This window comes from Bos indicus, chromosome 5 (assembly GCF_029378745.1).
Source record: "Bos indicus isolate NIAB-ARS_2022 breed Sahiwal x Tharparkar chromosome 5, NIAB-ARS_B.indTharparkar_mat_pri_1.0, whole genome shotgun sequence".
Lineage (NCBI taxonomy): Eukaryota > Metazoa > Chordata > Mammalia > Artiodactyla > Bovidae > Bos > Bos indicus.
The window spans coordinates 120,107,811-120,131,907 of record NC_091764.1 but is presented as its reverse complement, the minus strand read 5'-3'; the positions used below and the strand labels follow the sequence as shown (position 1 = coordinate 120,131,907).

At 67.5% G+C, this 24,097-nt stretch overlaps 3 protein-coding genes across 18 annotated transcripts; all 3 read left to right on the top strand.

Moving 5' to 3' along the window:
* Positions 1–782: 782 nt before the first annotated feature.
* Positions 783–6,914, top strand: MAPK11 (mitogen-activated protein kinase 11). Of its 3 annotated transcripts, none has more exons than XM_070790657.1 (12): positions 783–946; positions 3,053–3,182; positions 3,250–3,308; positions 3,416–3,527; positions 3,599–3,628; positions 3,709–3,756; positions 3,836–3,950; positions 4,188–4,259; positions 4,484–4,563; positions 5,026–5,065; positions 5,147–5,320; positions 5,631–6,914. In XM_070790657.1, the coding sequence occupies exons 1-12, from the start codon at positions 831–833 to the stop codon at positions 5,708–5,710; spliced, it is 1,056 nt and encodes a 351-aa protein (XP_070646758.1). In that variant the 5' UTR covers positions 783–830; the 3' UTR covers positions 5,711–6,914. The 3 variants fall into 3 exon arrangements, with proteins under 3 accessions (XP_070646758.1, XP_070646756.1, XP_070646757.1); XM_070790655.1 differs by having other exon boundaries at positions 786–946; positions 4,987–5,065; XM_070790656.1 differs by lacking the exon at positions 3,599–3,628 and having other exon boundaries at positions 786–946; positions 4,987–5,065.
* A 1,688-nt stretch (positions 6,915–8,602) lies between these two features.
* On the top strand, positions 8,603–16,582 carry MAPK12 (mitogen-activated protein kinase 12). 3 transcript variants are annotated; one of them, XM_070790643.1, is made up of 12 exons: positions 8,603–8,894; positions 8,966–9,095; positions 11,338–11,396; positions 12,179–12,290; positions 12,386–12,415; positions 12,627–12,674; positions 13,178–13,292; positions 13,496–13,567; positions 13,720–13,799; positions 13,870–13,948; positions 14,026–14,199; positions 14,615–15,067. In XM_070790643.1, exons 1-12 carry the CDS (start codon positions 8,770–8,772, stop codon positions 14,686–14,688), a joined length of 1,098 nt encoding a protein of 365 aa, XP_070646744.1. In that variant the 5' UTR covers positions 8,603–8,769; the 3' UTR covers positions 14,689–15,067. The 3 variants fall into 3 exon arrangements, with proteins under 3 accessions (XP_070646744.1, XP_070646742.1, XP_070646743.1); XM_070790642.1 differs by lacking the exon at positions 14,615–15,067 and adding an exon at positions 16,038–16,582 and having other exon boundaries at positions 8,606–8,894; XM_070790641.1 differs by having other exon boundaries at positions 14,026–15,067.
* Positions 16,583–17,537: 955 nt separating this feature from the next.
* Positions 17,538–23,985, top strand: HDAC10 (histone deacetylase 10). Of its 12 annotated transcripts, none has more exons than XM_070790630.1 (20): positions 17,540–18,888; positions 18,965–19,099; positions 19,289–19,385; positions 19,611–19,708; positions 19,791–19,895; positions 20,032–20,100; positions 20,261–20,387; positions 20,531–20,623; positions 20,800–20,859; positions 20,948–21,037; positions 21,174–21,280; positions 21,357–21,424; positions 21,509–21,773; positions 21,887–21,971; positions 22,298–22,389; positions 22,517–22,573; positions 22,846–22,924; positions 23,124–23,306; positions 23,393–23,552; positions 23,708–23,985. In XM_070790630.1, the coding sequence occupies exons 1-20, from the start codon at positions 18,830–18,832 to the stop codon at positions 23,716–23,718; spliced, it is 2,040 nt and encodes a 679-aa protein (XP_070646731.1). In that variant the 5' UTR covers positions 17,540–18,829; the 3' UTR covers positions 23,719–23,985. The 12 variants fall into 12 exon arrangements, with proteins under 12 accessions (XP_070646728.1, XP_070646727.1, XP_070646731.1 ...); XM_070790629.1 differs by having other exon boundaries at positions 17,541–18,888; positions 21,503–21,773; XM_070790631.1 differs by having other exon boundaries at positions 17,542–18,888; positions 20,558–20,623; positions 21,503–21,773.
* The last annotated feature ends 112 nt before the right edge of the window (positions 23,986–24,097 follow it).

Here is a 24,097-nt window from a genome sequence, read left to right as displayed (position 1 = left end):
GCCCGGCAGTTGCGCTTCCCCCAGGATGCGGCTGAGACCGGCCCTGGAGCCACCAATGCAGGAGGCCCCACCAGGTCGGGGAAGCTTTACCAGGAAGCGAACCACACGGCCAAGGCCGGATGGCCACACGGGAAGGGAAGCCAGGCCGACCCAGGGTTCCAGGCGCCGCCATCGGCCCACGCGGAAGGGACCCTACCCAACCAAATGCCTAGCTTTTATTAGGGGAGGGGAGTTCTATTCTGAAAAATATGTATATGAATATAAATATATATATGTTCCATGGTTCACCCTGGCTTCTCTGATTTAGAGGATTCTGCCTTCATTCCAGGGGGAGCTCGCTGGGGGACGGGAGGGGTGCAGGGCCCGGATGAGGAGCCGGGAGAGGAGGGGTGCCCGCCCCCGAGCAGGCTGGAGCGGGGAGACGCAGGACCCAGAGCAGGCGGGTGGTGGAGTGCGGGCGAAGGCAGGTGGGCAGGGGTGGCGCCCTGGGTGCGGGCACGGGAGGGTGCGGGGAGCGGAGCCCGGGAGGTGGCGGCGGCCCGGCTCGGGCGGTGCCGCTCCGAGGACACACGCGGCGCGCTTGGGGGAGGCGCGCAGTCCCCGGGAAGAGGCCGCGGGAGGAGCCAGGAGCCGTTCCATGGCTGCCGCCCTCCCCTCTCCGGGAAGGCCGCTTTCCGCCCGGCCGCCGCCCGGGGCCGGCTGGAAGCCGCGCGTCGTCTGCGGGAACCCCCTCCCTGGCCCCGCCCCGCCCCGCCTCCCGCCGCCGGCTGGGGCTCCGCGGGGCGCGGGGCGCGGGGCGGGGCGCGCGCCGAGCTGCGGCCGCTCCGGACATGTCGGGCCCGCGCGCCGGCTTCTACCGGCAGGAGCTGAACAAGACGCTGTGGGAGGTGCCGCAGCGACTGCAGGGGCTGCGCCCGGTGGGCTCGGGCGCCTACGGCTCAGTCTGGTAGGGGCGGGCTGGGGCGGGGGGTCTCCGCGCGCGCCCCTCCCCCCCGTGCGGGGTTCCGACGCGGGGAGGGGCTCGCCCTGCCTCCGCCCCCGGGCCTTACGCAGATCCGAGGAATAAATGCGGGGTGGGGGTGCGAGGGAAATTTTCCTCCCCGAGCCTCTCCTTGGTCGGGGAAGGGGCGTCCCTCTGCCCCTCCAGCCCGGGGCGTCCTCCTCCGGGTCTGAATCTGCGGCGTCACAGCTGGCGAAAGGGCCGGTCTCGTGGCCCTGGATGTGTGAGCACGCATCTGGGATTCCCCGGTCAAGGGTCAGGCAGTCCTGGGCTCCGGTAGATACCTCCGCCCCAGGGTGGGTAGTTTTGCTTGTAAAAGAAGAGCCCAGCTTAGGGGTGGGGCGCCAAGACCCCTGCCTAAGAATGACCTCCAGCTCCTCCGTGGGCCTGGTTTCCTCCCCCGTTTTCCAAGGGGTCTCAGACTCCGAATGGGGCTCAGGCCTGATCAGAGAAGCCTACCATCCCCAACAGTCTTTAGGGGGTCTACACCCCTCCCCATTTTTGCCCCAAACAAGAGAGCGCACACTGCATGGAGACCCTGGGGCCCAGACAGGAGGGAGGGTGGGGCCTGGGGAGGCCTCTGGACCTGGTGGGGCCGGGTGGGGCTTGCAGACCGTCCTTGGGGTTTCAGTGTTGACACTGAGGCCAGTTGTGGGTGTGGGTGTTGCAGGGTGCCCCCCAATCCAGAACCGGTGAGGTGCCAGGTGTCTGTGGGGCCATGGGCATGGGCAGGCAGGTCCCCGGGGGAGAGCTGTTGCTCTAGGACGCGGCAGAAGTTTCCAAGTGGGACACCTCAGATCCCTCCCAGGACCCAGCGCTGGAGCCTGGAGCAGGGGTTCAGGGTCCCCTGGGCCTCAGGCCTCATGCTGTCACTGGCCGGCCATCGGGAACTCCAGGCCACTCCAGCTGCCCCAGCCAGCGCGCTCTGGCTTCCCCCTAAGGCCTCAGGGGCAGGAGAGGGTGTGTGCGCGTGGCCCCTGGGGGAGCTGACAGAGCCCTGATTGGAAGCGGGCCCCCAGGCAGGTGTCACTCCTGGGCTCCCTCCTCGGATGAGTCTGATGGCCTGGTGCCAATCCCCACAGTCCTCTGTTGACCCTGCGGACAGAAAAGGGTCTGCTCCCCTCCCCTGTGAGGGGCAACTCCCCCTGACTCCCACCCCAGGGCGGCTTTCCTCCACCATCGCCCACGAGCATCCCACTTGCTGCAGGAGGCTCCCTTTGTGGGCGTGGAGGGGTGGGGTGGAGGGGTGGGGTGGAGGGGTGGGGTGGCTGCACAGGACAGCTCGCTGGAGGGAAGGCAGATCCTGAGACAGCAGTGGAGCGGGGGGTGGGGGGGGGGGGGGGGGTGGGGTGGAGGGCTTGGCTCGGTCAGAGGGCGCACTGAGCAGCTGGGCACGGCGGCTGCAGGTCTGGCCCTCCGGGGAGTGGGGCTGCAGGAGGGGAAACACTCTGGGGGTCCAGACACCAGCCTCTGCTGGACAGTTCCTACTGTCTGGTTTCTCACTGTCAAAGATAGGGATGCAACACACACCTTCGGTCAGGTTCTCCTCCACATGTTGAACATTCCGGGGCTCTGGACATGGCTTTGGGACCCTTTGGGGGCCTCCCAGACCCCCTGGCCCACAGGGAGCTGGAGGAACATCTACTCTGGGAACACACTTCTGGCTGTTTCCCTGGGGTGGTATTTCCACCCTGAGTGGGGGGCAGGAGTCAGGAGAAATTCAGGTGGGCTCGGGAGGCCGGAAGTCAGGGAGTCAGTGGAAGGGGACCTGCCTCTGGAGGAAGGAGCAAGACCCCAGGAGGGGGACTTCGCTGGTGGTCCAGTGGCTAAGACGCCCTCCTTCCAATGCGGGGAGGCCAGAGTTCAATCCCTGGTCAGGGGACTAGATCCCACATGCCTCAGCTAGGACCTAGCACAGCCAAACAAATAAATATTTTAAAAAATGAAGACCCCAGGAGGGAGGGGAGAGCCTGGGAGCAAGTGAGGTCTCATGCCCGTGTGGGTGGCCTTCTGGCCAGTCACCGAGGCGGGGCCTCACGCGCGGCCTTGCAGCTCGGCCTACGACACGCGGCTGCGCCAGAGGGTGGCGGTGAAGAAGCTGTCGCGGCCCTTCCAGTCTCTGATCCATGCGCGGAGGACCTACCGGGAGCTGCGGCTGCTCAAACACCTGAAGCACGAGAACGTGAGCGGGGCTGGCGGGTGGGCGGGCGGGGCGCGGGCCGCGGAGCTCTGACTCCCCGCACCCCCAGGTCATCGGGCTGCTGGACGTGTTCACGCCGGCCACCGCCCTGGAGGACTTCAGCGAAGTGTGAGCGGCGCCGGCGGGGCGGCCGGGGCGCGGGGACGCGGGGGCGGGGCGGCGCGGCGGGGGCGCGGGGGCGCGGGGGCGCGGGGCTCATTCCCGGCCGCACCCAGGTACCTGGTGACCACGCTGATGGGCGCCGACCTGAACAACATCGTCAAGTGCCAGGCGCTGAGTGACGAGCACGTCCAGTTCCTCGTGTACCAGCTGCTGCGCGGGCTAAAGGTGGGCGCGGAGCGGGAGCGGGTGGCGGCGCGGGGGCCAGCGCCTGACGCCGCGCCATCTCCCCCTCGCAGTACATCCACTCGGCGGGGATCATCCACCGGGTAGGTGCGGTGCGCGGAGGCGGCGGTGGTCCTGCGCCCGGGACTCTGCCGGCCTCTCACCGCGCCCGCCCGCCCCGCAGGACCTGAAGCCCAGCAACGTGGCCGTGAACGAGGACTGCGAGCTGCGGGTGAGCGGCTGGGGCAGGGGCTGGGAGGCGGCTGCGGGGACGTGGAGACCCGCAGGGCTGAAGCTGGGGGTCGCCGTAGATCCTGGACTTCGGGCTAGCGCGCCAGGCAGACGAGGAGATGACTGGCTACGTGGCCACACGATGGTACAGGGCCCCCGAGATCATGCTGAACTGGATGCACTACAACCAGACAGGTGACGGCAGCCCCACCGGGTGCGGCCTGCGGAGGGCTGGGAGGGACCCAGAGGCCAGGCGCTCAGGACCAGACCTTCAGAAAAGCAGGGCACCGCGGGTCCTGGGCTGACCCTTGCCCTGCCCAGGGTGCCGTTAGGAAGGGGCCTGGATGTGACTGTGGGGCTGTGGATCCAGCCCCCGGCTCTCTGGGGCGGAGCTTGGGGTAGGCAGACTGATGGCCATGCCTTCTCCTTCAGTGGACATTTGGTCTGTGGGCTGCATCATGGCTGAGCTGCTCCAGGGAAAGGCTCTCTTCCCCGGAAGTGACTGTATCCTTGGTTCAGGTTGGGGAGGAGGGTTGGGCCTCCTATTGCAGGGTGGGGGTCGAGGGAGGTGGGCTCAGGCCCTTGCCTCCTCTGCCCCCCACCATGCCACCTTGGGCTCATTGTCCCCAGTGGCAGGAGAGCAGGGTCTGGGCAGTGACCCAAGGTCTGGGGTCTGGGATCCCAGGAGAGTCCATGCCTGGCTGTTGGACCTTTCCTGAGCCAGGCAGACATCGACCAGCTGAAGCGTATCATGGAGGTGGTGGGCACACCCAGTCCTGAGGTTCTAGCAAAGATATCCTCGGAACATGTGAGTCATTGGTCACCAGCCCCTCTGCTGACCTGGTGGAAGAGGGGCTGTGGGACTAGATGGGGCCCTATGGGGGGAGCATGGGTCACAGTGGAACAGACACGAAGGCGGGCCCGGCCCCCTTCAGGGAGACCTGGGGAGACACTCCTGGCGTGAGGGACAGGGCGGGTGAAGCCTGGGCACCTGCAGTGTCCTGGCTACGGACCGTGGAGTGGCACCACACCTGGGCCTGCCGGCCTGTGGGGCCAGGCGAGGTGCTGGAACCCCCAGATCCGAGGTGGGAGGTCTTTGTTCCACGCATGCCCTTGGCCAGTCCTGTTGGAGAGGAAGGCTGGGGGCCTCTCCCATCAAGCCCCTGCCTGGCTTAGGGCCGGGGGCGGGGAGGCCCTGAACAGCCCCTCAGACCCTTCCGTGGGCACCTAGGCCCGGACCTACATCCAGTCCCTGCCCCCCATGCCCCAGAAGGACCTCAGGAGCATCTTCCGCGGAGCCAACCCCCTGGGTGAGGACGGGCCGGGGGCTTGGGTGGGGCTCCACGCTCGGCCCCAGGGGTGGAGCTGACTTGGCACCCCCGCCCCTCCAGCTGTGGACCTCCTGGGCAGGATGCTGGTGCTGGACAGTGACCAGAGGGTCAGCGCGGCAGAGGCCCTGGCACACGCCTACTTCAGCCAGTACCACGACCCGGACGACGAGCCCGAGGCGGAGCCTTACGACGAGAGCGTGGAGGCCAAGGAGCGCACGGTGGAGGAGTGGAAGGGTGGGGCCGCGTCCCCGAGGCGTGGAGGCCGAGGAGCGCTCGGGGGAGGAGTGGAAGGGTGGGGCCACGTCCCCGAGGCTGGCCTTGGCCATTCTCAGCGGGGGCTCCTGTTCCTCCGAGAGGGTCTGGGTGTGGGGCCATCTACCCCCCCAACACTGGGGCGGGCGGGGGCAGCTAGAGCTCGGCCTGGGTGAGTCCACCAGAAACCTGGGGGCCGCACAGGGTGGGCCCAGGAAGGGGGGCTGCTCCCAGAGGGTGGGGGGCGTGGGCCGCTGGGGGCCTGAGCGCACGCCTCCCCCTCCCTGCACAGAGCTCACCTACCAGGAAGTCCTCAGCTTCAAGCCCCCAGAGCCCCCGCAGCCGCTGGGCAGCCTGGACGTTGAGCAGTGATGGAATGCCGCCGCCAGCTGCCCCGCTGGGACTCAAGCGGGGGCCTGAGCCCACCTGCCGCCAGCCCCGGCCTGCCAGGCCCCCATGGGGGGCGCCTGCCTTGACGCCACTACAGCCAGTGGCACCCAGCCCCGGCCTGGGACCCCCGTCCTCACGCTGCGCCTTCTGGGGAACCTGCTCGTGTGTGGACGCCTGCACGGGCGTGAGCCGCGGTGTGGGAGCCCAGGCACAGCGTCCTGCACGTCCTTGTCCTCCTGCCCCCTCCCAAGGTCCCCTTTAGGGCCTCCCTGGGGGGACCTGGGTGCCAGAAGACCTCTCCCTGGGCAGTGTGTGTGTTCCCAGACCTGGATCCCAGAGGGCTGGCTCTGGGGGGGTGGGGGTAAGTACATTGGGGCTGGAGCCTCCCTGAGACAAAGGAAGAGTCCTGATGGTCAGAGCTGCTCCGTCTGGAAGTGAGGGGTTCCCTTCAAAAGTGCTGAGGCTCAAAGGGTCTTCTGTAGGGGGGTGGAGTGGGGCGGCTGCCTGGAGCCACGTGTCCGCCGTGCTGTATGCGGTGCGTGTGTCCTGGAATCCACATGTCAGGGCAAACTGAGGCGCGTGTGTCTGAGGGCCCCTGAGAGCTGCGGTGTGACCAGCCGCAGGCCCAAGTGGGGGTGACTGTACCCTTGCCTCCCCTTCAGTCCTTGAGGTGGGTGGGGCGCAAGGCTTTGCTAAGAGCCTGCTGGGCGGCATGCAAGGGGCTCAGGTGGCCACAGGCACCCCTGTGAGCAAATCCCCTCTCCCCTTGGACGTGGGAGCTGCAGCAGGCTCCTGAGCCACGGGGTCCAGGCCCGCCTGGGGGCTGGCAGGCCTGGGGGGCTCCGGCCTCGAGGCGCCCATCAGCGTGGACGTGGATCCTGGCCCCGAGTGGATGGAGAAACCTGTGCCCGCCCTACCCCTGCCCGCCCTCTGGTCCTGCTGTCGGGACCTGGGGTGCCCTAGTCTGTGCGTCCGCCCTTGTCCTCTGTCCTTCCAGAGTGGAGGGGACCCAGCGACCTCTGGGACAGGCCCCTGCTCCAGATGTGTTGGGGGTGTGGGCCCGCCGTCAAGGGGCTTCCCTGCCAGGTGGCGACCTCTCACCCTGCGGGACCAGGGAGGTCTGAGTGTCAAGTGCCTGCACAGGGGTTTTGCAATAAAGGGGGTCCTGCCCCCCATGAGGCTCGTGTCTCAGGCTCCAGTTCCTGCTGCCCCTTCTGCCTGTAGAGCAGGGCCATGTCCCGCTGGTCCCTGAGGGCCAGCGGGATCTGAGGTGGACAGAACAGGATGTCCACCCACAATCAACCCGCTGCCCTCAGAGGTTCACTGGGCAGTGTCTGGTCCAGACCCAGACCTGCCCCTCACTCTGGTCAGGGAGCATGCAAGGTGGGGGAACAAAGGCCTGCCTTCCCCTGGGCCAGGGAGAAATTTTCCTTTCTTTCCAGGTGAAGGAGGGCTGCCCACTGAACGATCAGCCCCTGCTGCTCCCTGCAGCTCAGGCTGGGAAGGCCCAGGCCCTACTGGGGACCAGGCAGGGTGTCCCTAGTCTGGGGACATTCCGTGTCTTTGCCCCGGGCCTTGGGAGGGCTGTGGGGATCATCTGGGAGCTGGGCCTGCAGAGAGACCTGGTCAGTGTGGCTGCTTGGCCTCAGGTCCCGGAGGACCCCCGGAGACCAGGCTGGGCTGAGTCCTGGGGGCGGGGCGGGAGCAGCAGAACCCTCCTGGACCCCGCACCTCAATGCCAGCAGTCAGGGGGCCAGCTGGGGGCTTCCTGGAGGAAGCAGGTGGCGTACCACAGGGCATGAGGGGCACGGGCAAACGTGACTGTGGCTCCAGGGACCCCAGGCTGTGGCCGCGGACCAGCCTGCTGCTCCCGAGCACCGGCTCGCCACGATGGAGCAGGTGTAAAGCTGCTCGGGCCGGCGAGCTGCAGGGTTGCTGATCCATGGCGCAGGGCGCGGAAGGTGGCCGGGCGGGGGGGGGGGCGGGGGAGGGCCTCCAGGGATCTTGTTACCCTGCTGTGTCTCAGGCCTGGGTCACTGGGCTGGGGGAGGGCATGGAGGGGGCTCTGACGCATGAAATGATAATGCCCCCCATCTAAAGGTAAGTGGGCGCCCCTTCGCCTTGGGGGTCAGACGTACCTTCCTGGGGCGAGTGAGCCGCGCTGGCTGTGTTTTGAAGAGTAAACCTGGGGCCTGGGCTGGACGGGCCAGGACCCGCAGGGCAGCTTGCACATCTCTGGGCAGTCTCCGCCCCCCCCCAGGTGGGGGGCCTGCAGGACCACCCTCTCTGCTCCAGCGTGGTAGGCACCCTGAGTTTGGGAGAGGGAATCAGCTTCTTAACAGGGAAAGGGGGATAGAGGCAAGACGGGTGGGAACGGAGCTGGGGGTGGGAGGGTCAGCGCAGGGTGAAGGGGCATCCTGGGGTGGGCAGTTGGGGCTACAGTGCTCTGGTCAGGTGCCTCAGGGTGGGAGTTCTCTGGTGCGGGGAGGAAGTTGGCAGGACTGCTGGACGGTGATTTGGGGCTGGGGGTAGAAGCTGACAAGCTCAGGCGGCCAGGATGAGCCAGCGCCCCGGGGCGCGGCGGGAAGGAGGAGACGCGAGCCTCACGGACTTCCCGCGGAGACACCGTGCGCTTGGGCCGGGGAGTCCAGCCGAGGGCGGAGCGCGGAGGCAGGCAGGTCCGGGAGCCGCGTCGGCTCCGGGCCCGGGTTTGTCCTGAGCGGCGGTGCTCCCCTCCCCCGCCTCCGGCCTCCCGTGCGGCGCCGCCTCAGGTTTCCGGAGGGGCCGCAGGGCAGCGGCGCGGGGGGGCGGGGGCGTCACGTGCGCCCGGGGCCCGGGGCCGGTTGGTCATCCCGCAGGGGAGGGGCCGCGGGCGGCCCAGGCCGGGGCCGGGGCCGGAGCTCCGGACGGGACAGCCGGGAGCCGGGTTCCCCGGCGGCGGCGGCGGCGGCGGCCCGGGGTGCGCGCCGGTTCCCCCGTGAATTCCGGGTCCCCGGCCCTCGAGGCACGGTGTCCGCGGCGGGGGCGGTGCGCGGCCAGCCATGAGCTCTCCGTCGTCCGCCCGCAAGGGCTTTTATCGCCAGGAGGTGACCAAGACGGCCTGGGAGGTGCGCGTCGTGTACCAGGATCTGCAGCCCGTGGGCTCGGGCGCCTACGGCGCCGTGTGGTGAGCGCAGGCCGGGCGGGGCGGTCGGGGGTGAGGTGTCCCGGCCCCTCGCTGAGCTGTGCGTCCCGCAGCTCGGCGGTGGACAGCCGCACGGGCGCCAAGGTGGCCATCAAGAAGCTGTACCGGCCCTTTCAGTCCGAGCTGTTCGCCAAGCGCGCCTACCGGGAGCTGCGCCTCCTGAAGCACATGCGCCACGAGAACGTGAGTCGCGCCGCCCGGACCCGCGGCCGCCGCGCTCCGCTTACCCCCCGCCGGCCCCAGACCCCGCCCCGGAGACCCCTGGGCTGCTCCTCGGGGTGGCGGGGCGGAGGCCGTGGGTCGGGCCGTGTCCCTGAGCGTGCGGGGTCGAGAGGGCTGCTTCCCCGTTTCTCGACCGCTCCGCCTGGGCCAGTCCCGCGGCCGCCGCCTCTGGCTCTTCGGCCGGGGGCCTGCTCGCGGATGGCCCAGGCCGCGGGGCTCCTGCCCTACTCGCTCCAAACCTTGACTTGAGCCCCGGGGACCTCAGTGGGGAGGAGGGGTTTTCCTGGAAGGCCCCCCTCCCCGCGCTGGCCGGCTGCCCCCTCCCTGCTTCTCCAGCCCCTCTCCTTGCCCCACTCTGCCTCCTGAGTCCCAGCCCTGGGGCTGCGCGGAGGAAGGCAGAATCGGAGTTGTCAGCTCCCTCAGAGCCCCCGCGTCTCTGACGGTGAAGGGGTTCAGTGAGCCGTGTGTGGAGGGCGCTGGGCACCCGCAGGCACGCAGACCCTTCCTGTGACGCCCACCCCCACAGCGTGAGGAAGGGCCGGCCACCACCAGGGAGGGGTCTCTTCTGTCTCCAGACCTGCCCACAGGAGACCGCACGAGGCTGCCCCAAGCCTCTCCCTGCACAGTGCGGGCCGAAGAGGGCCCTTCCCTTCTTCCTCCATGCAGTTCCTCCTGTGACCCTGAGAGCTGCCTGCTTCCCCACCCGCAAGCCACTCCTGCCCAGTCTGACGGTGATCTGGGTGCCCAGACCCTGGCCAGTCATGGCGGGCTGGCACCTTCTGGTCCCCATGTCCACCAGGAAACTCCCCTCAGCTCCAGGGCCCACGCACTCAGCGCCTCGGGTGGGTCCTGTCCTCTTATTCCCGGGTGGAATCCCCTTCGTAGAGGACACCCGCCAAGCGCCGGTTTGCTACCTGCAGGCCACACCTGCTCACGTGCAGGACTCGTCCCCATGAGGACCGACCCCTCTGCCTTCCTGTGGTCCCCTCCCTCCCAATCCGTGCTCCCCGACTCGCCCCGGCCTGTCCGCGCTCTCCCTGGGCTCCTGCTCCGTGGCCTCCAGGCCCTTGCTCGGGCCTCCCCACTGCCGCTGCTCTCTGCCTTCCCCCAGACCTCCTGACCCACAGCAGCTGCCCCCCCTTAGCTGGGAGGCTCTGCCTTTCATGACCCCGTGTTCCTGGGAAGAAACAATCTCCGAGAGGCTAAGGCGTGCCCCAGTCCTGCCTGTTCTGTGCCCACCTCCGCCCATTTACCCCAGCCCCTCACCCCCAGCACCGGCCTCCCTGTGCAAGGCAGAAGCCTGGAAGTTTCCATCAGTCTGACACGCCTCCCCCGAACCTCCAGGATCCTTGCTGAAACCACCTCCTGACGCTTCTGCCTCTGGCCCCTCTCTGGGTGTCCCCACCTCCTCACCCGTGTCTGGCCCTGGAGGCTGCGGCGGTTACCGAGGTGTCCCTCCGCCTCGTGTCCACTTTGTCCCCGCACCGTGGCTGGGGCCGCACCCAGCAGCGTGCCCGCCTAACCCCCCGCGGCAGCTCCTAGGATCAGGGCAGCCCTCACCTGGTGTCACGGGCCCGCTCGGTTTCCTCGGCTTCTCCTTGGCGGCTCCCTGGCCTGGTTCTTGGCCACCTGGCCTCTCTCCCTTGTTCCTCAAGTGCTCCGAGCCCTCTGTCTCCTGCTTCGGCCACCACTCGTGTGGCCTCTGCCAGGCCTGCCCCCTGCCAGCTCGCCTACCCGTCCCTCCAGTAGCTTGGATGTGCAGGCTTCGTGGGGTCCCTGGAGGCCCGGGTGCCAGCTGTCGCACTGCTCGTGTGCCCTGTGTCACCCCCCAAGCGAGGCCTGCAGGGCTGTGGGTTTGGCCCTAGTGCTGCTGCCTGGACCCATCTGGCAGAGGCATGGTCCCTGCTAGGCTCTGGCTGCCCCCACGCTGGTCCTGGGTCTTCAGTAGGGACAGGAAGCGGGGGGAGGACAGGCCAAGGGCTGAGCTCCTTGGATGGCTGGGGGCTGCCCCAGACTTGAGGCTGCCCCTCCCCCAGAGGGTGCTTGCGGTCTCCATCCAGAAATAGCCTCTGTCTGTGGGCATGTGTGCCAGAGCAAGGTAGAGCTGCCAGTGGGCAGAGCCGGGCCCGTGGGCAGCTGCAGGGGGCTCTCCTGCACTGGGTGCCTGAGCCCCCGCCCACCCGGCACTTGGCCTCCTCCCCAGGTGATTGGGCTGCTGGACGTGTTCACGCCCGATGAGACGCTGGATGACTTCATGGACTTGTGAGTGCCAGCTCGGGGTTGGCCGGGTAGGGAGCTGGTGTTGGGTGGCTCCTGGGTGTCAACTTCAGGTTTGGGGTTGGCGGGGGGCCCCTTAAGGCGAGCCTCGCTTCGCAGCCTGGCCAGGGGTCTGCCACATGCCCCTGATGCCGCGGGGTGGACCTGGGCCTCCTCCTCCAGTGCCAGAGGTGTGAGTCTTGGCCCCAAGGGCTGTCAGCGGGTCCCGTGCTCCAGGACGCGGGCCCTGAGGCTGTGCCTGTAACTGGAGCTGCTGACCTTTGCCGGCGGGAGGGGAGGGGCGCAGGGGGCCCAGTGCTGACTGTTCTGTGGTGCCTGCCGCGTGACTGCCCAGGTGGCTACCCCTGGACTCACGCTCCCCTCGGCTAGGAGCCCAGGGCCCGGCCAGGCAAGAGCCGAGGAGACGGGCTCCTCACCGCCCAGCCTCGCGGAGGTCAAGGACGCATACAGACTGGCCTGGCTTCCTGGTGGGGTGCTCGGGGTGTCACCCCGTCTCCCCATCCTGTCCAGCTTGCCCCCCGACGTGGATGCCCTGTGTTCGCCCCTGTCCAGGGGCACCACTCTCCTTTTTTGTGCCCCCTCCCTTCCTCGAACCTCAGTGTCCCTGGTCACCCTTCAGAAACGCCAAAACACAGTCCTCACCTGCCTGGCATCGAGGGGCCCGCAGGGTGGGGCCCGGGGCAGCGCCGTGGGCGGCGGGGACTGCGTGCCGCAGGGTGACAGGGCCCCGTGCGGCCCTGAACGTCTGTGCCCGTCGTGCGCCACAGCTACCTGGTGATGCCGTTCATGGGCACCGACCTGGGAAAGCTCATGAAGCACGAGAAGCTGAGCGAGGACCGGGTGCAGTTCCTCGTCTACCAGACGCTCAAGGGGCTGAAGGTGGGACACGGGGCCGCTGGGCTGGGAGGGGCCCCGCGCCAGCCGGAGCGCGGGCTCCTGAGCCGACGGCCGCTGACCGCTCTCTGTCCCCACAGTACATCCACGCTGCCGGCGTCATCCACAGGGTGAGTCCTGGCCCCGGAGGGGCGCCTCTCCTGGCTGTGGAGCCGCCGGTCCCACCCCTGAGGGGGTACCCCGTCTGCACACAGCCTGGGGCGGGTACTCCACCCTTCCTGGAAGGGCTGCGGGGAGGCCAGCCGTGCCCCCACGTTCAGGCGCTGCTTGGGCCTTGGCTCTGCTGGATGGCACTGCGCTGACACCTGCCTCTGTCCCCAGGACCTGAAGCCTAGCAACCTGGCTGTGAACGAGGACTGTGAGCTGAAGGTGTGTGGGGCCGGGCGCTTGGGGCCCCCTGCACCCGCCCATCCGCCTGCTGGGCCCCTGCTTTCAGGCCCGGAGGTGGGCTGGCCCAGGCCCACGCGGACAGACCAGACCCCAGCCTTCTGGGTCATGGCTGGGGTCCTAGGGCGGCACTCAGTGGGGTGGCCCGGGGCACGTGCCCATACCCGCTTGAGGAGAAGGGGGGCGGAGGGGGTCTGCACAGAGGCACTGGCCGGGGTGTCCGCAGGGGCGGAGCACAGGGGAGGAGACCCCCGGGGGCCTGTTTCTGAGGGTTGGGGGCAGGTGCGGCCCATTGGGCTGGGGGCCCTGGCTGTGACGGGGGGCCCTGCAGGCAGGGTTAGGGGCACGTGGCCGAGACCTCAGCCCCAGAGGGTTGGCCCGAGGCCCCGGTGTGCCCGGGCCCCTTGGGATCTTCTGGACCACAGTCGGCCCGCCCACTCCCCAGGGACCGCTTTGCCCCCCACCCCCTCTGACTCTGGCTGTAGATCCTGGACTTTGGCCTGGCCCGGCAGGCAGACAGCGAGATGACCGGCTACGTGGTGACCCGGTGGTACCGCGCGCCCGAGGTCATCTTGAACTGGATGCACTACACGCAGACGGGTGAGGAGCTGCCCACCCGCTCCCTGCTCTCCGGGGGTCTGTGGCGGCTGCTCCGTGGGGAGGCTTGGAGCTGGGTGGGGCACTGGGTGGGGGGCGGCAGGCCAGATGGGTCCGGTGCCCACGACCCCTCCACCGCCCCCTCCCGTCTGTGTGTGCCCCCCTCCCCAGCCCGCGGAGCCCTGACGCAGGGGCTTCTGTCTCAGTGGACATCTGGTCCGTGGGCTGCATCATGGCCGAGATGATCACGGGGAAGATACTCTTCAAAGGCAACGACCGTATCCTACACCGAGGGCCGGACTGGGGCCTACCCTGAACCTGGGGCTGGGTTTGGGGGGGCTTACCCTGCACCTGGGGGGACACCTGCCTGGACCAGGTGGGTGGGCGAGCCCCGTCTCTGGCCCACTCTGTGTTCCTGACCTTGGCCAAGACCTGGACCAGCTGAAGGAGATCATGAAGGTGACGGGGACGCCTCCTGCGGAGTTTGTGCAGAGGCTGCAAAGTGATGAGGTCAGCCGGGAGCTGGGTAGGGGCTGGGGACGGGCCTGGGACTAGCCCCTCACGCTCTGCTCCCGCGCAGGCCAAGAACTACATGAAGGGCCTCCCTGAGCTGGAGAAGAAGGATTTTGCCTCCGTCCTGACCAACGCGAGCCCCCTGGGTAGGTGGCACTGGGGTGGGCGTGGGTCCTGGGCCTGGGACGCTGCCCTTGGCTGGCCTGACCTGCCCTCCCCGCAGCCGTGAGCCTCCTGGAGAAAATGCTGGTGCTGGATGCGGAGCGGCGGGTGACGGCGGCCGAGGCGCTGGCCCACCCCTACTTTGAGTCGCTGCACGACACGGAGGACGATCCCCAGGCCGAGAAGTACGATGAGTCCTTTGACGACATGGACCGCACGCTGGACGAGTGGAAGCGTGAGTGGGGGCCCCGGGTCAGCTGTGTGGGTGGCCGGGCTCAGGGTCCCGGGCCCCCCCATCCCTGGGATGCAGGTTCAGCGGGGAACGCAGCAGGAGGTCAGAGGGCAGATCCAGGTACTGGGTCTCTCCTGGCGCTTTGAGTGGCCAGCGTGCCCATCCATGTCTAGGCCAGGGCCCGGGCTGACCCCGAGCTCCTCGGAAGCCCTTCCCAGGCCTCTGTTCGTACGTCTTGGATCTCCTGGCCTTTTTGCCCCTTTGAGGACCCCCTCCTACCATACAGCCACACAGCACCCTTGTCCTGCTGGGACGGTCAGGTCCATGCCAGGCAGCCCATCTGCCCTCCTCCTTCTTCAGCACCCCGGCCCGTCCCCTCCAGCCCACTGAGCACCCCCACCTGCGCTCTGTGCTCCAGGCTTTGCGCCGACTGTCCCCTCAGACCGAGGGCCCTGCTGGTCTCTGAGGGCTGCCTACCCCTGCTCAGCCTGAGGCTGGGCTCAGGGACGCCTGCCTGGCCCCTGGCCCCCGCCTCCGCCGGGTCCCTTACGCCCCACGCTGGATCGGGCCTCAACCAGCACATGGTCTCTCTGCGGCTTCGGGCCCCCCAGACGGAGAGGGGACACAGGAGTAGGGCCGCTGGAGCTGCGGGCCTGCTGGCTCCTGTCCGAGAACCCGTCCCGGCCAAGCCTCAGGCCAGCGCTGTGGTCCTGGACGTGGAGGAGCAGGCAGAGCTGGACGGCTGTGCTGCTCACACCGAGCTCCTTAGGGTCACTGGGTCCTCAGTTCCACCAGTGGGGGCTCCACCCTTGTCTGTGCTGTTTTGTGCTTATAAGATTTCTGTTGCTAAAAAAAGACCAGAAAACCAAAACCCGCGGGCCACAGGATCCTGTCTGTGGCCCAAACTGTAGTAAGAGCTTTTGCTTTTACTATAGACCATGTTTGCGGTTAAGCAAGCTCATCACTTCCTGTCTTCCTGGGAAAGGCCATTCTTCCAGCAGGGGCTTTTCCACACGGACCTCCCCAGTGTGGCCCGGCCCCTCCCTGCATGAGCGTCAGGCGGACGGCCTGGGAGGCACCCCAGGCCTGCGGGTAACACAACCATGCAGCTCACTGGGCAAAGCACACAGACCACTCACTGTCGAGGCACGGTCCTCTGAATGGGGCCCCGGGAGCCCCAGTGGTCCCCGAGACAGGCGCTCTCCCGGCCCGGCAAGTCTGGGCACGCGGGGGGAGCAGCGCCCCCTCCCTTGGGACTGCGCGCTCTGGGCATGGTGCGGGGAGCGTGGGGACTGGTGCGGGAGCCCGAGATGCAGGCGGTCAGTGGGGATTCCACGTTTGTTTGAGGCTTCATAGACGTTCCGGATGCAGAAGCTGGAACGCCCTGGTGGGACTCTGCGTAGCTCCACTCAAGTGAACACACTGGTTTATGTTCCTGCAACATCCTCTGTTCACTGAGGCAGGCTGTGGGGCCAAAGCCACTCTAGGGGCCGTGGGTGTGGGCTGGCCACAGGAGTACGATCAGGGTGGACAGTCCCTGTGGATGGACACGGGTGGACTCGAACATGTGGGACAAAGGAGCTCCCTTGGTGCCTAAGCCCTGGCAGTCAGAGTCAGATCTCTGACTGCCATTTAGGGGGGCGGTGAGCCCCTCGGTCAGTGACCTGTGCTCTGGGCCCAGGAGTTTTCCCCACCCCCATCCCGAGTGGAATCTCAGGAGTTATCACTGGTCCGGGCAAGCACTTGGCCTTGGTCGCTGGCGTCGATCCTTGGTGTGCAAGGTGGACCTGTATGATGGGTGGTGGGCTCCTCCTCCCGTGATTCTGTCCTTCTGGCCCCAGGTGTCACATATAAAGAGGTGCTCAGCTTCAAGCCTCCCCGGCAGCTGGGGGCCAAGGTCTCCAAGGAGACAGCCTTGTGAAGACTCCTGGGCCCTGGCTGGGGCTCCACCTGGACGGGAGATCCCATCTGCCACTGTGACCTTGGCTGAGGCTGGAGTCCCCGTGCTCCATGGAACCTCTCTTGGAAGCCTGTTCCTCTGCTCGCAGACCCCATCTCAGCCTAACCACAGAGGAGCATCTGGACTTTCTGGACAGGATGCCCGCCTGACCTGGGGCTGGCCTCTGACCCTGCCAGCAGCGGCCCCCACCCCCAGGATGCACCAGAAGCTTCAGAGCCAGTGGGGTGGGACCGGGCTTGGGGTCAAGTCCTGGCCTCTGACCCTGCCTTCTCTGAACTGTGCTGAGGAGGAAGGACAGGGTGCTGACTCAGGGATGCGTCTCCTGGGGGCGTTCGTGTGGACGCTTCTTCACCCCCAGCCTGGAATGCACACTGGCCACGTGGTGTGGCCCCTCGGCTGGAGAAAATAAACCCTTTTGTAGGTCTCCCTCTGCTTCACGTCCTCATTCCTGGGCTGGAGCTCCACCTTTAGGCTTTTGTTTGGAGTAATGAGGCTGGTCCGGGAGTTTCTCCCCACCCTGAGCCACTGGGCCTGGGCAACCCTTCCCTCCCAGGTCACAAAGCTGAGCCCCCCAACCTGTGTCAGTGAGCCTCAAGCCTGGAGCCCCCAAGTCAGGGCTTGGCCCCGCCCTTTGGTCCTGTTGTGTAGTCGGTTGCTCAGTCTTGTCCGACTCCTTGCGACCCCATGGACTGTAGCCCGCCAGGCTCCTCTGTCCATGGCATTCTCCAGGCAAAAATACCGGAGTGGGTTGCCGTTTCCTTCCTCTAAGCTTAGACCCTGGAGCCAGATGCAGGGCAGGGGGTGAGGGGGTCAAGGTCCAACTCCGGTGTCAACTCTGGGGTCCCCGCACTCTCTAAGGCCAGGTTCTTGGGGTGGCAGGGTCACGCAAGACGCTCGCGGCCTCTCAGGGGCCTCTGAGACGCTGTGCTGTAGCAGAACAGCGTTTCTGAACACGGAAACAGCAGAACAGGTAGGTTTCCGAGTTCCTCTTCCTGTCGCAGGCCCGGCCATACCCAGCCGGCGCTGGCGAGCCCGCGGAGCCCTCTGCTGGCCGTTGCAGAGGACTTGCCGACGGGCCAGGCGCCACCCTGGGGCTCCTCTGGACTGTTTCCCTCAGCAGGAGCGCGCAAGGCGGGATTAGCCCGTCTTTCTTCTCCCGGCCTCGCGCACAGCTGCTTCAGCCGAATATACGGTCAAAACAAGTTGCACAGTGCATACCGCCCGTCTCAACCTAGGCCGGCCCGCACCCGTAACGCAGAAGTTCAGGCGTCTCGGCGGGGCGGGCGGCCGCGGGCCACGCCTCGCGATCACGTGCGCCGCTTCCGGGCTGCTCTGATTGGCTCCGGGGCGGGCACGCCTCCCGCAGCCCCGCTGCGGCCAGGGGCCCACGCGGGCAGGCCCCCGGCCCGGACCGGGTTATTTCGAGCGAGGCTGCGGGCCGCGGGCGGCGGGGCAGTGCTAGGGCCTCTCTCTACAGCTGCCCCGCCGTGGGGGTCATCCCCGTACGGCTGGGACGACCGAGGACTGGAGTGAGCACGCCCGCCCAGGGCCCCACCCGCAGAGCCCAGGGCCCCCGCCCCGCCTCCAGGTCTCCCGCCGCGGAGACCAGCGCTCGCAGGCCCAGCCATCCCGCCCCGACCCGAGACCGGCTTAGAAAGTCTGCCCTCCAGGCCCAGGCCCGGCCCACGGGCTCAGTCCCCCGAAGCCCTCGGTTTAAGGCCTGGGGCTCCCTGTTTCCTCCTGTCTCTGACCCTCCTGTTCGGCTGGGCCCGCGCCTCCGTCGCGGGCCGCGTTTCTTCACGCTCATCCCTCCCTCGCCCGGACCCTCCTCTGTTGGCCCCCTTCCCTGGCTTTCCCCACGCGGTGGCGCTCCTGTTCGGCTTCTCAGCCACAGCCCTGACCCCACCCCGAGTCTCGGCCGGGGGTCTTCCGAAGCTTCAATCAGACACTTCTTGCGCCTCGGGGGCAGCGCTGCGCTGCAGCCCCGGCCGGCCTGAGTCCCGGCTCCCATCCCGGGGCGAGGCTGTCTCATTGCCTCGCTCCCGCGGACGCTCGGCCTCGCGCTCCTTCCCTTCTCCCTGAGCCCTCTTTGCGGGGCCTGGGCAAAGCGGGACGGCGATGGACAACCGCTGTGTCTGAGCCGCGGCGCGGGGTCTGGGCGGGCCTGGAGCGGGGGGCGTGGACCCGCGTGGCGCCGCCGCGACAGCCCGCGGAGCTTAGGCACACTGGCCGTCCCGCTTCGCACCGGGCCGCTCGGACTCCCGCAGGGGTGCGAGGCCGAGAGCCCGCCCTCGGCGCCGGGGGACGGGGAGAGGAAGCCGCCGCTGGCGGGAAGGGAGGCGCGCGGAGCCCGAGGGGCTCAGTCCTGGGCCCGCCCCGCTGCGTCGGGGCGGGGACTGGGGCAGCCGGAGGCGGGCGCAGGGCAGGCCCGCCTGGGACAAGCTGGAAGCCAGGGCTCGGGAGCTCCCCGGGCGACCCCGGCCTGGCTCTGTGGCCAGCTGGGGCTGGGGCCTCCTTCCCGTCTGGGCTTTCTGAGATCCCGCCCAGGCTCCGGTGGCGCCCCTGCTGCTCTCTGGGGTTACCGCGAGGGGCAGGCGGCGCGTTGACCTGCCTGTGAGCCGGAGCGTTGGGTCCTGCCCACCCTCAGTGGCCCACAGTGACCCCGGGCGGGCCATGGGGACCGCACTTGTGTACCACGAGGACATGACCGCCACCCGGCTGCTCTGGGACGAGTAAGTGGGGCCTGGCAGAGGGAGAGGAGGGGGGTGAAGACAGAGGCTCCGGACGCTGAGTGCTCTGTCCACTCAGCCCTGAGTGTGAGATCGAGTGTCCTGAGCGCCTGACCACTGCCCTGGAGCGCCTGCAGCAGCATGGTCTGAAGCAAAGGTGTCTGCAGCTCATAGCCCGCGAGGCCTCAGAGGCGGAGCTGGGCCTGGTGCACAGGTCAGGTGGGGGGCAGGCCGTGGCCCTGGGAGGTGGGGCCTGCCTCGACCTGCGGTGCAGGCACACAGAGCCTCCCACCAAGCCTCAGTTTCCCTATCGAGTGGGTAGGCTAGCGAGCAATGAGGTGGGCACTCCCTCTCTCCTCTACCTGCTCCTCCTGGCGACCCTGCCTTGCCTGCCTCTTTGCAGCCCTGAGTACGTAGCGCTGTTGCAGGGGACCCAGGCCTTGGGCACCAGGGAGCTCCAGGCCCTGTCCAAGGAGTATGATGCCGTCTACCTCCATCCGGTGCGTGCCCTGGCTAACCCACCCACCCAGTCACACATCCGGTACTTGTGCCTGTTCATAGCCCATCCTCCCGTGTGCCGTGCCCTGTTGGCTGCCACTGCAGGTACCCGGGACTGGCCTGACCAGTTCTGCTCACTGCTTGGTGCCCTGTAACCTGGCACCGGCCTTGGTAGAGCCTGGGAGGGGTGGGGGGCTGGGGGCTGACCTGGACCCTCGCCCCCGCAGAGTACCTTCCACTGTGCCCGGCTGGCTGTGGGGGCCGCGCTGCAGCTGGTGGACGCGGTGCTGACGGGAGCTGTGCGCAACGGGCTCGCCCTGGTGAGGTGAGCGCTGCCCCCCACCCCCGACCCACGGGGGGCCCTGTGAAGGCACGAAGACCCTGACCCACCCCATGCTCACCCCCAGGCCTCCTGGGCACCACAGCCAGAGGGCTACTGCCAATGGATTCTGCGTGTTCAACAACGTAGCCATAGCAGCCAAACACGCCCAGCAGAAACACGGGTTGCGCAGGTTTGTGCCAGTCGGGCCGCAGCGTAGGGCCCAGACCAGGCGGCGCAGACGGAGGGGCCCCTCCCATCCTGGGCCTGCCTCCTGGCCAGGAGTGGGAGGCCCGGCCCCTCAGCGACCCCAGAACTGTCTGTCCCAGGATCCTCATCGTTGACTGGGATGTCCATCATGGTCAGGGCATCCAGTATATCTTCGAGGATGACCCCAGGTAAGTGGGGGGCTCCCTGCTACCCCACTTTTCAGGATGAGCACAGCCTGAGAGGGGAGACACAATTGTGTGCTCGGCGGCTAGGGGGCGGGGGTCAGGGTTCTGCCAGGAGCCCTGAGGCTGAGGGGGCCTGACCTCTGACCCTGGCTGGCTGTTGCAGCGTCCTTTACTTCTCCTGGCACCGCTATGAGCACGGGCACTTCTGGCCGTGTCTGCGGGAGTCAGACGCTGACGCTGTCGGGCGGGGAAGGGGCCTCGGCTTCACTGTCAACCTGCCTTGGAACCAGGTACTGGCCCCCCCGCCCCGAACCGCCCCCCAGGCATTACCCAGCCTATGTTCCCCTAACCCGTGTGTAGCCCAGGGCATCTGGCCAGAACCATCCCCAGAAGCTGGGCCTGGGGCTGAAGACCCTGTAGTCGTCCCTGGCAGGGCTGCTCTGACGTTCCTTGGCTGCAGGTCGGGATGGGAAATGCTGACTACGTGGCTGCCTTCCTGCATGTGCTGCTGCCCCTGGCCTTTGAGGTGACTCTCAGTGGGGTGGAGGCAGGAGGGGAGGGGAATTCGGTACCCAGAGCTCCCCTCTCCCCACCACAGTGGAACAGGACTCTTGGGGGTTAGGAGGGTCTCTCTGGAGGGGCCTCTCCTCTGCCTCTGCTCCAGCTTCTTTTCTGCCCCTTCCCACCGGGCCTTGCCTGCAGTTCGACCCTGAGCTGGTCCTAGTCTCCGCAGGATTCGACTCAGCCATCGGTGATCCCGAGGTGAGGGCCTGGCCTGGCTGCCAAGTGAGGGCCTGGGGGCTTCTGCGGCCGCGGGCCAGGCCCTCCTCACGCCCGGCTCTGGCTACAGGGGCAGATGCTGGCCACACCGGAGTGCTTCGCCCACCTCACGCATCTGCTGCAGGTGCTGGCTGGCGGCCGGGTCTGCGCCGTGCTGGAGGTGACCGTGGCGAGGGGGAGGGCGCCTAGGCTGGAGGCCGGGGTGCCGTGGGAGGTTGCTGCCATGCGGGGTGGGGCTCCTGCCTGGGGCCCTGACCCCCGTGCCCTGTCGTGTCTCGGCTTCCTCCTCCTCCCAGGGTGGCTACCACCTGGAGTCCCTCTCCCAGTCTGTGTGCATGATGGTGCGAGCGCTGCTAGGCGACCCTGCCCTGCCCTTGTCAGGGCCCATGGAGCCCCATGGCAGGTGCGGGCCGGGAGGAGGGAGGGTGGGAAGGGCCGGGGCGGGAGGCTGGGCCTCATGATCCTGCTTCTCCTCGCAGTGCCCTGGAATCCCTCCAGTGTGTGCGGGCAGCCCAGGCCCCTCACTGGGTGAGCCTCCAGCAGCAAGGTCAGCCTGACTTGGGTTGGCAGGTGGGATGGTGCCTCAGGCTCCCGTCAGTGACTGTGACTCTGAACCACCCTGTAGCCCTAGGTGCCGCCCCTGTACTGAGCCCCGGCACTCCCTGCCCAGAGGGGAGGCCCTCGCCGCTGCCGCTGGGGGAGCCCCAATTCAAGGCAGTGGTGACCCAGGCTGCTGCTGCTCTGAGTTCACTCCTGGACCAGCTGCGCCTACACCCCACACCCCCTGTCCGCGTGGCTGTTGCCCTGATTGCGCCAGACACAGGCCTGGCCCTGCCCCCGGGTGTCCTCTGTGAGGAGGGGTCACTGCCGCAGGAGGAGACACAGGCCTGGGCCAGGTGGGCAGGGCGGGCCTGGGGGGCGGGACCAGGCCACGTCTGCATGTGTGAGATTCAGCTATGGTCTGCGTGTCACGCCATCTCCTTGCATCCCCCTGGTTTGTCCACCACAGGCCACATGAGGCCCTGGCCCAGGACGGGGCCCTCACTGCACTCGGGAAGGTCCTATACCTCTTGGACAGGATCCTGGATGGGCAGGTGGGGGCAACTGGGTGTCAGGGCAGGGCTGGGTGGTGCAGAACCATGTCGGCGTGAGTGTTGCTTTGTGCCCAGGATCCTTCGCAGAACAGCCCCCAGGGACAGAGTTCAGGAGCACCCCTCAGTTCCCTCAAGAAAATTCTCTTGGCAGAGAGGTGAAGAGAATGACTTGTAGTTTTAAGCGTCTTATTTTCAGGAGTGAAGCAGTTGAAGCAATTTGACCTGATTGGACAGATGATACCCCATAGCCAGGGGCAAAGAAGGGACAGATGGGTATGTTTACCCTGCTTGGGAGTTGCCTTTTACACCTGTTACCCACCCCACAGGTGAGCAGTGGCATGGCAGCCACCCCAGTCCCTGCTGCAGCTGCCACCCTGGACGTGGCTGTTCGGTATGGCCTGTCCCATGGAGCCCAGAGGTAAGCCTCTCCTGGCTGGTCTAAGGCTCCAAGGCAGGGCTCGTGGGCTGGCCGCGTGGGAAGGGCTCTGGGAATGGGCTCCAGGTGGCGTGTGTGCAGCTCATTCAGGAGCCGACTCTTCCTCCAGGCTGCTCTGTGTGGCTGTGGGACAGCTGGATCGGCCCCCAGGTCTCACCGATGACGGGTATGACTCTCGGGTCATGTGTACCTCCAGTTTCACAAGTGGGTGGGTGAGCACATCAGCCTGGATTCCTGGGTGACAGGTGGGCGGGGCCTTCTGCAGCTGGAACTCCAGAAGGGCCCCCTGGGAGCAATGCCAGGAGGCTCTCCAGCGTGGAGGGTCAGCAGTCCTAGCATCTCTGCCCCTGAGCTGTCCCTCATCTGTCTGGGCTCTGGAGGGTGGGCGGCATCTCACGCACAAGCACGTGTATCCATATGCTTGCTCCCCCCTTGAAGGAGAAATCTATGGCTGAACATTGGCGTCGAGGAGGCAGCTGCCCCATCCATGTTCCACGTCTCTGTGCCACTGCCGGTGGTGAGTGGGGGCTCACAGGGCAGGGCGGCTGCTGCTCACTAGCACTGGCATGAGGGCCAGACTCCGGGCCTTTACCTGCCCTTCCTGGCGGGACTGTGGGTGTGGGTGTCTGCCCACCCAAGATTGGGAGGTAGGGTGACCTGAGCTGGCCAGAGTTCCCTGGATGATGGGCTGGGCCATGCCGCTGTCACTCCCATAGACAACTGGTGGGTTCCTGAGCTGTGCCCTGGCCCTGGTGCTGCCCCTGGCCTACAGCTTCCAGCCTGACCTGGTGCTGGTGGCGCTGGGGCCGGCCCATGGCTTGCGGGACCCCCAGGCTGCACTCCTGGCTGCACTGCTTCGGGGCCCGGCAGGCGGCCGAGTCTTCGCCCTTGTGGATGAGGTGAGTTGGGTGGGGTGGACCTGCTGTGGGACGGGAGGTGGGGAGAAACCAGTGACTCACGGCTTCCACCTCTGCTGCTGGCCCAGGAATCCACACCCCAGCTTGCAACAGTCCTGGCTAGGGTGCTGAATGGGGAGGCACCCCCAAGCCTGGGCCCCTTCTCCATGGCCGCCCCAGAGGACACGCAAGCCCTGATGTACCTGAGAGGGCGACTGGAGCCAAGGTGGAAGATGCTGCAGGTGGCTGGTGAGGCTGCGGGGCCAGGCTCAGGCTGAATGCGTGGGGCCCTGGGCGACAGCTGCCTTCAGGCTCTGCGGGGAGAGGGGCTCACGTCCCGGGGAGCGGGGAGCTGCCCAGAACCAGCTCAGGGCCCTGTCAAGCAGTTGTGCCCCGCTTCTCAGCGCCTCATTGAGTGCTGTGACCTGGCAGCTTGAAGTCGGCCAGGGTGGGAGTATCTACACCGTGGAAGAGACACTACGCATCAGTCCCCCGGGAGCCTGTTGTTAACCGTGCGCGAGCACGTCTCTGCACGAGGCCTCTGACCTGAGGGCCAGGCTGTGGGCCTGCCCAGGACACGGGCTCAGGGGCTCAGGACCCCTGCTCCGGCGCCAGCCTCTATACGGACGGGCCCTCCCCAGCTCCCTCCTCCCAGCCGTCAGTAAAAGTAGGTTAAGCCAAAGTCTGACTCCGCCTCTTTATTGAGCCCCGTGTAGTGGACTCGGTCGGTTCTGGCTGAGTTTCGCCACCGGCGGGGAGGAGGACCCAGGCCGGAAGTGCTGGTGGACGCGGCC